Below are 14,545 nucleotides of genomic sequence, written 5' to 3'. Positions count from 1 at the left end.
TGTTTTTGGTCTCATCAGTTTTTTTTTTGGGTTTTTTGTAGATGGTGTTGCTTTATTTTTATTTTTTGGTGCATTTACCAACACTCGTTGGGTGGTGAATTAAACAGCTGTTTTGATGCGTTTGAGCATATTTTGGGGGCGGTTTTTGGTCATTTTCTTTGTGAGGGCGCAGCTTTGAAGGATACGGGAAGCATAAAATCTAATTAGCATTTGTTGTAAATGAGTTCATAGCCAAACGGCAAGCGATTTTCACAAAAATATCAGTTAGTTGCTTTATGGATGCAACATGGAAGCCGAGAAGCTGAAACAGCTTGAACGCAAGGAAACTGAACACATTGCCGATATTCTAAACGAGTTTAACAAAAAGGTAAGTTAAATCAAAAAATAAACTGGAATAGTGATGATTTCTCACTGTAATCATTTTACAGTATGCCGATCTATTGAGCTTCGACAGTTTTCGGGCGGACAACCTATGGCACGACCTTTGGTTAGCTATCTTTGGCATCCTTGATGACACGACATTGGCGCCACTCCACTCGCTGTGCCTCAACACGGTGCGCATTTTGACACGGGATGAGTTTAGCCTGCAGACGAATTACATTGAGCAGGAGCTGAACACTTTGCTGACATTGGCGCGCATAGATGGCAATACTGTGTCGACCATTAATTTGCCCGCCACACCGGACGAGTTGCTGGAGCAGGAAAAACTGGCAACTGCCTCAGCCACGCATGTGTCTGAGAGCGAAGCAGCCAGCAGCCATGATATCATTGCAGAGGCACTCAAATGTCTGTGTAATTTGGTCTATCAAAGTGCCGATTGCAGACGACAATGTCTGCGTCAACACTGTGTGGATGCCATACTGAAACGTGTCGCTTCCTCTATGCGCCATCCCTGCGCCCTGGAGTATTATGACATGAAGCTGCTGTTCCTGCTGACGGCTCTGGAGCCAAAGGCGCGCACACGCCTGCAAATTGATCTCAATGGTCTAACCTATATGACCAAATGGCTGGATGATAAGCTGGCCGAACCTGCATGCAGTGACGAACAGTTGAACATCATTTGTGAGCTGCTCAAGGTAATGTTTAATGTCACCAGTTCGCCCGACAAGAGCCCCAACGAGTATGAGATTCAGAGTTTGCATTTGACGGGCGTTTTACGTGAATTGCTGCTGCGCTTCGGCCACCTGAAGACGGAACGAGAACGTGCCGTAGTCACACATGCGATCAACTTATTGACAAACATCTCGGGTAGCTGCCTCATCGAGCTAACGCTCAAGTGCAGCAATTCCGATCAGCAGCTAGAGCAAGAGTCGGAACATGTGGATGCAGCGTCCGCGCCAGTGGCAGCGAATAGCAGTCAACCAACGAAATGCTGTGCCCTCTGCTTTGAGAAGCGGAATGTGCGCTGCTTGGAGGTGTTGCTGAACTATTTGCGTCAGGTGTTGGCTCAGCAGGAGGCGGAGGCCAGCTCGCATGAGTTGCTCTCCCCAGTGCTCACAGTTTTGGTGAAATGTGCCCGCAGTGATCGGACTATGCGTCATTATTTGCGTGCCGAGATTTTGCCACCGCTGCGAGATGTTCATCATCGGCCGGAAATAGGTCATGAGCTGAGAAACTATTTGTGTCGCTTTCTCACCCTGCCCGCCATGATTCTACGTGATTTGTCTGCGGAACTGCTGTTCGTGCTGTGCAAGGAGGATGTCAATCGAATGATTAAATATACCGGGTACGGCAATGCTGCCGGCCTCTTTGCTCGCCTCGGCCTGCTGGATTGCCGGCGTATGGAGAGTACTGAGTACTCATCGGACAGCGAGGATAGCGATACCGAAGAATACAAAAAACTGCAGCAGCACATCAATCCTGTATCTGGTTGCTACGAGATGCCCAAACACAATCCCTTTGAGGGCATGTCCGAAGAGCAAAAAGAATACGAAGCGGTGCAACTAGTATCCCTCATCGATAAGCTCCAAAAGGGCAACATCCTGCAGCCTGCTTACATCGACAAGGACGGCAAACCACAGCCGTTGGAACACATATTGCAATTACAGGAGGAATTGCCGCAACAGCAATTGGAACAAAAGCGCAAATTCTAAACTAAACTAATTATTCACAAAACTAATATGCAAAAAAACAATCGTACGTTTGTCTTCCGCTCGTGGTTGGGACAACGAAAAAGCAGCAACAACAATTAAGCTAAAACATTTTTACAAATTGACGGATCACTATAACGTATTAATAAACTTCTAAACAAATACGCGTATGTATACAAAATCGTGTAACTTCAAGTAGAAAATTTATTATTATTGACTACAATTTTTGTAATTTAAAAAAGTGCATGTATTTATATTGTTTCATATATACAAGTTGTGTATATAATAAGGCTATGTACGATATTTTGTATGCTCATTTACATACGAGTATGTATGTATGTAATTATTAATTAATCATCACTTCAAGACAGCCACCTTTTTTCTCTACAAAACATTATCTAAACGAATCATTGTTGAATTATAGGCTTAGAGAAACACATTCTAAAAAACAATTACAATTAACAACAAACTATTTGTTAGCGCGTACATATATTTAAGAAATAGATGCCTGTGTGTAATTAAATAATTCACGCAACTAAACCAAAAAGCTCTACAAACGCTAGACATTATGTTTTAAAAAATAAACCTTTAAAACCCTATTAAAAGGAGACGCAAAACTTTAAACTCTTGTATTAGTCGATCTGTAAAAATTTTTAATATACCTATATAAGAAAACCGCATATAGAGCTTTATTGTGTTCAAATCAATTAACAATGAACCGACTTACAAATCGGTAGGCAATAGTATTTACCACGCAATTGTTCGAACTATCAAACAAAAATAAATAAATAAACAGCAAACAGTGTGCAAAGAGATAATAAGCAACGCTTTCACAATTCATTACAACAATGGGTTGAAAAAATGTAAAAAAAAGAAAAACAAAATAAAACTACATTTCTCTAAAGAATAAGGGAAGGAGCGCTGTTTTATTTGCATCTCACTGGTTTCTGACTGCAGACCTAAAAAATGCTCGTATAAATAATATAATTCAGATAAAGATATCAATTGGTGAAAGGTTTTAAAAATCAAAACAAAATGTTCATCCGATTTTTGAACTGCTCCTCGTTTCTATATCGCAAAGCTGGTATAGTCAGCCAATTTAAATGAAACTTCGGATAATAATGGGGCACTATAAAAAACTAATCAATACCTCACCTGATTACGATACCAAAATAAACAGATCAATTGTTCGATTTTTCTGAAATTTCAAATTACCAAAATCTTTCGATATCACAATAAACAGGCAATTTTGTAATACTTAGACTTATTTCTGCACTGATCATTTATATGGCAAGTGTACGATATATGTGCATACATAGTTGTAGAATAGGCCGATTATAGGTGCAAGATATGTTCATAAGCCAAAACATTATCCAACTTTACACCGACCGAGCCTATAGCGGCCATATAAAATAATGTGTATGGATAAGCTTGGTCTCCCCAGCTGTTATGGTTCTAAAATTCTCGTTGTTCATATGAACATGTCTATATCGATCCGTCTTATAGTATTTATTATACCTTTATAAAATGGGTTCTTCAAATTCAACTTTCTCGTATTATTTTTAACCCTTAGGCGATATTTCCCAGGGGTTATGTGGAGTGTGTAACCCAACTTCCAAGGCATGAAATAGGGAATAGCTAAAGATCGTCAAAGCTGCCATGATAATCCAGAAAGTGTCTGGTTTTGCGTTGCTTCTTAAGTTTTTATTCAGCAATGAAATAAATTGATTAATTTACATATCGTATTTATAGCACTATTTTCTCTACAAATCTATCTAGTTGTATATCTAACATTTCTCTAAACTACACAATATAACTAGGTCCTAAATAGATATCTGTTCTAAACGAAGCTAACGCGCACATATTTTGCTATACTAGCTGCTCTTTTTTTTTTTAAACTGGTACTCGTATGTTGCTGCATTATTTTGAATAAGTCTGATCGTTGCTATTCTGGAACTCATTATAGGCGGTGGATAGGTCTCCACCAAAGAAAGTAACCTCCTGTATATCCTCTGGACGCATGCGTTGGATTGGCACAACGGACTGACGTGGGTTGATGGGATTCTGGCAGACACGTAGCCATTCCTCCTGGGTGTGGAATCGACTCGGTCCATTGACACCCGTTGGCTGTGGACGTCTTGGTGACCTTAATGGAGGATTTCGTGGTGTAAGGTCATCCCATAATTCACGTAAATAGCGCTCAGCTGCTGTGGGTGAACTGTAGATGGCTTGGGGCTGAGCGCCGGCTTCGGTTTTTGTGTCCTCGCTTAAGCGATCGGAAAAATAAATGGAACCACGTAATGGACACATAGAATCGCTGCGATAAAAACATGAACTAGAAGTTCCATCGTCAACCAAACATCGAGCATCACTTGACGTTCCGGGTGCCTCCGATGCAGTATCGTCTTCTTGATCAAACTCATGATAGCTTCTGGCTTTATAGACATTGCAGAGATCGGGCAACTCGAAGGCGTTGCTCTCGTCACGTGCGAGAAACTCTTTAAGCTGTAGCTTCTTCAGCTTATTCTGTTCCAAACGAAAAAGCTCATAGCTATGCTGGGTGTTCAGTCCATCAAAAAAAGGCTTCCGATCAACAGGCGAGGCACTATTCTCGCTGCCCGACACCCCCGAGTCATTCTGTGGGGATGCGAGCTGTTTCGTCTCTGCCCCATTAGCTGGCATTTCTGTCACTGTCGGTTTTCTGTCTCCCCCACCTCCCAGGTCGAACATCCCACTGAACTGATCCGTTTTCTGTAGCTGTTCCAAATGATAGCGAACACCGCGATAGCTCATCAATTGCTGATTATCCTGAACATAGCTGACCAGCTGACGCTTACACTTGGCCATCTCCGACTCCAAATAGTTGATGCGGCTCTTGTAGCAGGTCTGCGCACTGGGATCCATTGAGGACACACTGGCGATGCATTGGTTGGCGGGGCAGTTGCAGGGAGGCAGCGCGAAGCTGGCTAGACTGGTTCCTGTTGCTTGTTGTTGTTGTTGTTGTTGTTGTTGCTTTTGCTGACGATAGAAGATTGGGTTCTGCTCTAGTTGGGGCTGCTGGAGTTGCTTCAATTGTTGCTGCTGTAGCTGTTGCTGCTGCTTCTGTTGCTGATACAATTGGTGTTGCTGCTGTTGGTGGAGCTGCATTTGCTGGCTAAACAATCTGAGGGCGTTCTGTGATGCCTCCATGGCAATGCGCCGCATATGCTGCTGATCCTCCTCACGTGATTTGGTCAAGGCCTTCTCCTGCTCTTGCGGACGCTGGAGTTGCTGCTCCGGTGGTGTCGCTATTGTCGTCGTTGTCGTCGCTATTATCATTTCAGGCACCTTTTTTGCCTCCTGCGCCTTTAGAGACAAAATCTTTAGCTTCTGGTCGAGCTCAGCCTGTTTCTTCTCCTTCTCGCACTGCTCCTCCAGCCGCTTCAGACGCTCAATATCCAGCTGGCGCTGGTGTGCATCGTACGTTTCGTTTTGCGCCAACAGATGTTGCATATGTTGCTGTAAACTGTGTGGCAGTGGTGCAGAAAGTTGAGTTGCTTGCGTCTTCTTAACCACCGCCACCGATCGAGATGGACCATTATCTGATGGCACTGCTGTGCGTTGTGGCTGAGGCGCATCGCCACCTGCTCCACCAGTCGCAGCACCACCCTTCTGTCGTTGACCACGTCGATTGCTTGAGCGCTGCTTTTCAGATAAACCGTTTGACTTGTCCACCGATTTGTGCGTCAAGCTGTTTGCTGTTCGCTTCTGGGTTGATTTCGATTGGGCGCGTGCCTGTTGACGCTTATGCTGCGTATCGCCAGACTGTTGTGCCGTCTTATTGGGAGCAGCATGACGTGGGTTTGCTGCTTTGCTGGCACCTTCCGGCCCACCTACTACTACCGCAGTCTGTTCTCGCTCTCTCTCTGGGGGTGCATCAGTCGCCACACAATTACAAGGCAGGCGATTCAGCTTAACACGTTCCGGCCATTGTGGTGCTGGTTGTTGCCACGACAGAGTTACGGCCGTCACTTGTGGTTGAGGCAGCTGCTGTTTCGGTTGCACCGGTGGCATCTGTGGCAGCTGCGTCGGCGGTGGGTGCACACCCACCGGTGCCTGCCAGAGACTTGTGGTGCTGCATGGTGCTGTGGCTGCCACGGCGGCCAATTCTCGTCCCAGTCCCACAAGCGGCTGCGGCTGCGGCTGCGAAACCAATGGTATGTCGATGCTGGTGCCACGGGTAGCACGTCCGGGCGGTTGTACGGGTGTCCCCACACGCACCTGATGCCGATGCGGCTGCTGTTGCTGCTGCGGCGGCTGTTGCTGTTGTTGCTGATATTGCAAGACACTGTTCATATGACGTGAAAGCTCAGGTTGATGCTGCTGTTGTTGCTGCTGCTGCAGCTGATGTTGATGGTGATTGCGATGATGGTGGTGATGCTGCTCCGACCAGGCTTGCGTGTAGTTGCGTCGAATAGTACTGACGCCATATGCGTTCACACCCGATGGGTGGTTGTCTGGCACCCTTGGGTGTGTCGTCCCGCCGGCATAAGCGCGTAGGACTCCAGCTCCAGAGACATCTGCCACCGCCATCACCTTCCCTTTGCTGGCAGGTGGTGTTGGTGTTGTTACGGTTCCCGCCTCTTTTGTTGCTCTATGGAAGAAAAAGGCAATGGGGTTTCGGGTTTATATCTAAATTACTTTCATTGTGAAGCGGGGGTAGAGGCAGAGTAGGGAGTAACGGGGTGGCACCTCTCTCTCACTCTCTCTCTCTCTCTCTCTCTCTCTCTCTGTATCTCTCAGTGGCTTTGTGCAGTGCGGCGCGTCACTTTAATTTCACGCCGTAACTGTCGTTGTTGTAGTTTTTGTGATGGCTGTTGTTGTTGTGGCTGTTCTGAAGCTTTTTGTGGACCTTTAGCGTTGCATTGTGCAATTTTTGGCTTTGTTTTAGGGTTAACAGTCGTTGTTGCGGCCAACGTAGCTTTGGGCGGACTCGACGCATCGGTAACTTTATGCTATGGACGACGACACCTGAAAACGAACAGTTTGTACGAGCTTGTTGCTATTTTATGATGTAGCTAGACCCTTCCTCCTCCTCCTCCTCCTCCTCCTCCTCCTCTTCCTCCTGCACTCATTCACGAAGTGCAGGAAAACCCCACCGCCTTACCCCTTCCTCTTTAATACAACTAAGCTTGCCCTAGTCAGTGCTCTTTTTTAGTGTTAAATCCATTCCTAACTCTACAACCTGGTCTTACCCCAGCTGTCTTTCCCCCATTTGGCATATGGCTAGTCTTTCACACTTACCTTACGCGTGCCACGCTGCCAGAGCGAGTATTGGTATCCTGCCCTGGAACCACGATACGTGGCTCCACACTTATCATGTCGTAGAGACTCTTGCGATAGGCCTCGACCGCATAGCGGGTGTCATCCTGGAGCGGTGGATGGACTTCGCCGCGCATTTCCATGTCCGCTGAGGCAGTGCGAAATCTATTTACATACGGATGCCCGATGGCTGCCTTTGCCGTGAGTCTTGCGTCTGGATCTAGCACGAGTAGGGCCTTAACTAGGCCCATGGCATCATCGCAACAATTGCGTAACATCTCGTCCAGCGAATAGCGTCTGTCGCGTATAATTTTCTTGCTTAGAAGCACAGAACCGAAGCTGGCGCCAATCGACTCAATGTCTCGAGGTGTGACGTCCGGCAAGGCGTTTACAATTTTCTCAATCTGCAAAAAAAAAAGAAAAAACAGGATGTCCTTAGAGTACTACAGAAATAAGGCTAACGCCTAGCCCACCTGATTAACTGTGCTGGTGCCCTGGAACAGCGGCTTCTGACGTATCATTTCGCCCAGTATACAACCCAGACTCCACATATCAATGCCCTTTGTATATCTGTGGAAGCGGTATGATTGTAAGCATGGAGGTGTAAGTTAGCAGAAGTTCCGGTACTACTTACTTGCGACTGGCCACCAGTATTTCTGGTGCACGATACCAACGTGTGGCAACATAGTCTGTTAATACAGGCTGATTTTCCAGCTCATCCTTAGATTCCAAGTCCCCGTTGCGACGCTTAGAAGACAGCGTGCGCGCTAACCCAAAATCAGCAACCTTTAGCCTGGAAAGAAGCAGAAATAAAAGGAGGGAGGGTTAAAAAGAGGTGATGGAAAAAAGTGGCTAGAGCTACTAATTTCCCTTATCCTCAGGGCACTTTTTGGTCTCAATATTTTCAAATCTTTTTAAATTCTATCCAATTTTCAGCCACTTACCTGCATTTACTGTCAATGAGTATGTTGCTTGGCTTAAGATCCCTATGTATAACATTGCCCGAGTGCATATACTTAATGGCATTAATTAACTGATACATAACAAAACGCTTGTGTATGTCCTTCAGTATATCACCTTTCTTGATTACGTTGTGTAAATCACTCTCCATGAATTCAAAAACCAAATAGAAATCCAAATTATTGGCAGCCCTGTAAAGCAAACATACATATATGAAACGGTCTATGGACTCTATTCCTCAACTTACTTGTAAATATCGAGCATGCGTATAATATTTGGGTGATGGCGAAATGCCCTCAAAAATATAACTTCACGATAGGTGCGCTGTGCATCAGTCTCATCGCGGAAGGCGTCAAATATCTTCTTCAGAGCCACAGTTTCCTTCTGTCGCCGATCTGTAGCCTTCCAAACAATGCCATAAGCCCCCTTACCAAGACGCTGCATAAATAATAATAAAAAAAAACAATTAGTTTTTTGGATAACTTTTAAAAGTCACAGACTAAAGCCTATACCCGATTGAGCTAAACGTTACTCATAACTCTTTGGTTATCAAACCTTGTTCAAGCTAGCTGGTAAAAAAACAATCTATATACAATCAAAATATCAAGAGTTTTGTAGGTCGATCTGTTATGTCCAGAATGATATATCCTGTCAGCATTTATCGAGTAAATTTGATGTCTTGGAGATTTTTTGATCATATCTCATAGCATACATAACTAAATCGGACTTACTAAGTTCTCTTGGAACTTCACAAATGTCACTAATATCTAATTACGATTAAACCTTAGAGCTAAACGTTTTTGAATCGAGTCCAGGAAGTCTACCTGATACTATATGATCGATAAGTCTTTATTAAGTGCTAGGAAGCGCTTTTTAACGGTGCAATATTATCAGGTAACTTCAATGGCCGCAACAATGGCGGGTTAAGTTGCTAAATCAAACCAACCAGGCTTCTAAAATGTGGGCCAAAACAAATTGTAGAAACCTCTTTCTCGAATTCGGAACACGTAGCTAGTATATTATCCAAACACACTTTAAACATTACGACATGAGTCGCTGTTTTGTGCTGGGAAGAGTTTTCTGAGGCTAGAATCCCTTCAGATATCTCAGGACAAGATTTCGAAACTTCGTCATCTTTCGGTTGATTTTGGTAATTTAGTTTATCTTTCATAGGCTGCAGCAGGAGAATTTACCAAAGCAGACCAACTGACATATTTTGGAACTTCATAAATGACGAGAAGTTCGAACTACAGACACAAGTGACTCGTAATCCTCAAGTGCTTTACAACCTGGTTCAGCAGACAAATTCCTTTTCTATATGGAATATGGGATATACTTTTTACTATTTATGTACATATAGTAAATTATTCATCACTGACTGTTAAAAGAGTTTTGTAAGAAGAAGAGTCAAACTCAATTTCTAACCCTTCCTAAATTTTTAATAATGTCCATGACCAAAAACATTAAAATGGGACCAACTGAGATCTCTTGGAGTTTCCACAAATGTCTATAATATCGCAGGGGCTGAAAGCTAGTCACCTAGTCAAGGACCTTCGACCCACCTTTCGCACATCGAATATACGCTCCACATTGTGATCTAGCTCATTGAGACGGCGATCATGTGATGTCGGATGTGCCATTTGCTGCTGCTGCTGCTGCTGTTGTTGCTGCTGTTGTTGCTGCTGTTGTTGCTGTTGTGGCTGCTGGCCTTGCTGCCGCTGCTGCTGCTGCTGATGTTGATGCTCCTGATCTGTATGGTTGTGGGCGTGGGAGCGAGCGTGCTTCTTTTGGAACCGACGGCGTTTCGGCGTCACAACATTCAGCTCTGGAATAACAATGTTGTTCACAACATAAACACCTCGGCTGCGCACGCCGTTGCGGCCGCAGACGAAATCCTGAGTGGGCGCCAATTTGCTGCTTCCTCGAGCAATAAGCTCGAGCCCTTCGCACGCCGTGCACTAAAGTGATGAATGGCGGCGGGGTGCTGCTGGGTGCGAGTGGTTCTTCCCTTTACCGCTGCTTTTTATTGCTACTGTGCTGCTCTAAAAAAAATTGCTCGATTTTGTGCTTGTGCTAGGTTTTGGGTGGATTGGGGCTGAGGGAGTGTACCAGAAGATAGAGCTAGAGGTGGAGGTGTGATGGCTGTGGTGTCATGTTGTTGTCATTTCTGTGGTTGTTATTATTGTTGTTGCTGCTGCTGCTGCTGCTCATGTTGGAGTGCACTCAAGCTTTAACTCCTTTTAAGGCATCGCGTGTACGATATGCTAACACACATCTAGAATTGACAGTCCATATGTATATGTATGTATGTATACATACTACATACATACATACATATGTACATACATATATGAAAAAGGCGCTGAAGCATGTTGAAAATACAACAACAACAACAACAGCAACAATCAAGCAACATTTTGATTGAAACCATATGAATATTATTGTTAGATCGATGTTCAATGGGCAACCGAAAACGAAAGTGGGCGACAATAATAATCATCAAACAATTTCGGTCTAGCATTGCCAACTCAATCGCCTGCCCAAAGAGCAGCCCCTCTCCCTCTCCCACTCTCTCTCTCTTTCGCCGCTGGCATGTGTCTTGGCAACGCTGCCAGTTAAGCCACGGTCGGGGCAACGACTCGTCTTGCTGCGTATTGTTGCTGGCCCGTCAAAAAAAGGAAACTGAATATGAATATATCGCTGGTAACCTCTCATCACACAAAACAATCAAATGCCTGAAAAGCCATCAAAAAGCTGCATGCAACCAAGCGATACAAATTTGTTTAAGAAAAGAAATAATTTATTACACCGCTTAGCCAACAAATTTGTAAATTTCAAATGCCGAACTAGGCTTAAAGACAGCTTTTCTTGGCATTGAGGGGAAGCTTAGTCGGTGTGTCTATATCGGCAACATACCCAGTCAGTTCTTAGGTGCTTTCTTTACAGACAGGACTCCACCTAATCATATAGGGTAGACTGGTTTTCAAAGGGCTGCTAAATAAGCGGTTGAGTAAGTCGAACCATATAGACCCATCTGCCTTTTCGAACTGAAGCGGTTATTAGACTTAAATTTTAACTTTTGATGGAAATTTCCAGTACGTCTAGTGAATCTAACCATATAGACCTATCTGTGTTTTGGAACTTAAGTCGTACTGATACAGCACCAGATAAAGCTTTGCTAGAAACATCTTCTGAAGAGAGGAGAAGGTATAGAGTGCACAATCGATAGACTCATAGTTGAAGCTTCAATAGGAACTCCTGATGAGACAAGTGAGTCTTATCATTATGTCTGTCCTTTCTTTGAAGAAAATAAAAACGTTTCGATAGAAGCTTTATATGAAAAGGCGAGGAGTGAGTCTAACCTTATTGCCGTTTTGAAAATAAAAATGTAATGGTAAATTAGTAGTCTGGAGACTCAAAGTTGAGGCTTATTTCAAATGTATCTTCTTCTACATAGAGAGAGGAGCGGGTCAGTTATTTTGTCTTTTAGAACTTCAGATGTACAGATAAAGAACCAATCAGCTGCTGAAGAAGCTATAAAGTCCAAAAATCTAAGTCCGACTAATAAATTATCAATTAACAGAATGGAGAAATTTGTGGTTCGTTGAAATACCAAGCAATGCTAAAGTTATGCTCCTTTGATTGCTCTATAAACGAAAATAATTTACAATGTTTCCCGGAAAAAATCCTTTACCTTGGAGTCCAGTGTAGTGATGGGAAAGGTGGTAGCTAAGCGTAATGAGATGTGCTCGTTATTTCACTCACCTTTTTCTATGTGTCGGCGAGGTCGACAGCAGCAATGGCAGCCGACAACTGACAACCGACAGAGACAGCTGCGGCAATCGGGGCAGTATGTGGCCCAGCCACCCAATTTTTTTTTATTGTGACCGTTTGTTAGTATGTTCCGACTATGATGTGAGCCTTTAACTTGTCCGAGAAAGTTTAAAACCAAACGAAATAAACACAAGAAACTTAAACCTAGAACCAATGCAATATTAAGCTGAGAATATACATACATAAATATAAATAGGATGATATACTATAGATAGGGGATAATGCGCTCACCTCTTAAATGCCCAGGCCGATATTCAACGGGCACCGACCGTTAACGAAACAAAGAACCAATCGTTGGCAAATGCTTTTTTAGGTGTAAGCTATAGATCGAACAGTTCTCGTAGTTCTCCTCCTCCTCCTTGGGTGGCAGCAATTTCTCGGTCTTTATGTTGATAATGCACTGATTTGTTGTTGTCTTCACTTCTCTTCCTTTTCTTCTACTTCCCGTATTGCTATTGTGTAACAACTGTCTCGGAACTATAATTTAACCGTTTCACTTGCACTCACGCACTTTTGGATCGAGCGGCTCAATTTTTTCTGTTTTTATTTCCACTATCAAAATAGGATATTAGATATAACTAAACACGAAAACGTTGGATATATTAACTATATATATATACTTGTATATATATAGGATTGTCTATGGAGTATCGCGCTACCGTATTAGCCTGCTGGGCATTTGGCGTTCTTTGGCGGCGCTCGCTTACGATTTTTTGATTGTTTTCAGATAAAATGACGAGAAAATTGTGTGTGTTTTTGTGTCTGATCGGGGAGTTATGTGTGAAATATAAAAAATATATATATTGTGACTGTCCAACGAAAATTTGAAAGATCAGCACAGCAAGTTCAAAGACTACTAAATTCTCAATGTTTAATTTTCCATTTCGATTTCACACACAAAACAAACATACATACATAATTGTATATATGTATATGTATATTCACAAAGCCTGCCTGTCTGCCTACCTAATCGACAACAACAATAAACAACCCACAAGTCCTGCAGGATTTGGTCGGCATATCATTCATGCGACCGCACGTATCACAATATTAGCAATTAACTGAAACACAATGGACGGATATTTGAAAAAGTAATGCGTTCTCTAGGAAAAGAAATATACAATTATTTCGGTAAATTTTTTCAAAAATATATCTAGAATAGACTTTTCTGTAGAGTTGAGTCTTAAGATTTCTAGCTCTTTTAGACTAACTAGACACTACTTACCATTACTCCTTTCTAAACCTACAACTGACTATCAATGCGTATGAACTAGGGAGAGTTCCCGAAAGTGCTTAGAGTAGTACTTCTTAAGTACTTTTAGAGAAAGGTCTAGACGAGGCACCTCAGTATTATTATTAAGTAGTCTTAAGTTTTCTGTCCCAACTAAGAGTTACTTACCAATACTATTTTCGAGATCCACAACTAAGTATTTAAAAGATTTTCTCTTTTCAGCAGCATCTCTGTATACGGCTCTGAGTCGGAGAGTTTCTTTCTTTTTTTTTATATAAATTATTGAATGGTTAATTAGTATTATGTTTTTGGTGAAAACTCTCCCAGCTGGTCTGTAAATTTGTTTTCGTGATTCTACAGTTTTTGATTCTTTAGGATGAGAGCTATAGCATTATAGAAGGAATGACACATACATGTTACATACAAAATCATTACCTACTGGGCTTAAATAATAATTATTCTATAAGGTTTTCCCTTCTCATTCACAGACTCGTTCACCCCCTAGCCTAGCCTCATGTGTACATGATGTGTGGCATGAAGTCAGCCGATTCTGGATAGCCATACATTTTTTGAAGCTTAGTTTTCAATAACAAACATGGGAATCGTTCCCCATCGGCGGTTGACGTAGCAACGACCCTCCACGTTGCATGTTCGTTGTTTTCCGTTTCTCTTCTACACATGTATGTGCGTGTGTTTGTTCTGGAATAGTTTTGATAGAAAGGATACCTAGAATATAGTGAGTATATGAATGCACATGCAATGCAACTGGAATGAGAATGGGGTTCAATATGATAATCAGCCGGAAAGCGTGTGTTATCAGGTTGCCGAGTAACGCACGTTGCAAGAATATCTCATTGCCATGCCGATGATGTGGCATGAAAGAATCCAGCAAAAACAATGTACATATACTTGCTAAGCTTTCCAATGTTTGTAATAAAATGCTATAACGTAAGGGCATTTTTTTCACTTTCATGTTTGTCGAAATGCAATGAAACAGGAGACACAGAAACTTTAGTACACCAATCCTAATTAACTTGAAAATTCCCAAATATGAAGGATATTAACAAGATTTGAAAACTGTGCTACTTTTTCAACTTTGTGTTCGAAATGCTAAGAATCCGGAGGCAAG

General features: G+C 42.8%; 2 protein-coding genes across 2 annotated transcripts; one reads left to right on the top strand and one right to left on the bottom strand.

Annotated features, from left to right (window-relative positions):
- Positions 1–191: 191 nt before the first annotated feature.
- Positions 192–2,873, top strand: LOC115627189 (synembryn). The gene is made up of 2 exons (XM_030522792.1): positions 192–367; positions 429–2,873. Exons 1-2 carry the CDS (start codon positions 287–289, stop codon positions 2,091–2,093), a joined length of 1,746 nt encoding a protein of 581 aa, XP_030378652.1. The 5' UTR covers positions 192–286; the 3' UTR covers positions 2,094–2,873.
- Positions 2,874–3,784: 911 nt separating this feature from the next.
- Positions 3,785–12,965, bottom strand: LOC115627388 (extracellular signal-regulated kinase 7). Its single transcript, XM_030523042.1, has 9 exons — positions 12,417–12,965; positions 12,117–12,351; positions 9,914–10,446; positions 8,599–8,789; positions 8,336–8,542; positions 8,026–8,184; positions 7,865–7,961; positions 7,374–7,795; positions 3,785–6,723 (listed from the first exon to the last, which is right to left on the bottom strand). The coding sequence occupies exons 3-9, from the start codon at positions 9,989–9,991 to the stop codon at positions 4,011–4,013; spliced, it is 3,867 nt and encodes a 1,288-aa protein (XP_030378902.1). The 5' UTR covers positions 9,992–10,446; positions 12,117–12,351; positions 12,417–12,965; the 3' UTR covers positions 3,785–4,010.
- Positions 12,966–14,545: the final 1,580 nt, after the last annotated feature.

Source organism: Scaptodrosophila lebanonensis, unplaced genomic scaffold, assembly GCF_003285725.1.
Source record: "Scaptodrosophila lebanonensis strain 11010-0011.00,11010-0021.00 unplaced genomic scaffold, SlebRS2 tig00000092-arrow-pilon, whole genome shotgun sequence".
NCBI lineage: Eukaryota > Metazoa > Arthropoda > Insecta > Diptera > Drosophilidae > Scaptodrosophila > Scaptodrosophila lebanonensis.
This window is presented reverse-complemented; position numbering and strand designations above follow the sequence as displayed.

Bases quoted from the DNA above. Each gene is read 5' to 3' on its own strand.
- LOC115627189 (XM_030522792.1), top strand. From the start codon at position 287: ATGGAAGCCGAGAAGCTGAAACAGCTTGAACGCAAGGAAACTGAACAC. The intron at 368-428 runs GTAAGTTAAATC...ATCATTTTACAG, and splicing joins TAAACGAGTTTAACAAAAAG to TATGCCGATCTATTGAGCTT.
- LOC115627388 (XM_030523042.1), bottom strand. From the start codon at position 9,991: ATGGCACATCCGACATCACATGATCGCCGTCTCAATGAGCTAGATCAC. The intron at 7,962-8,025 runs GTAAGTAGTACC...CCGCTTCCACAG, and splicing joins ATACTGGTGGCCAGTCGCAA to ATATACAAAGGGCATTGATA. The intron at 7,796-7,864 runs GTGGGCTAGGCG...TTTTTTTTGCAG, and splicing joins GCACCAGCACAGTTAATCAG to ATTGAGAAAATTGTAAACGC.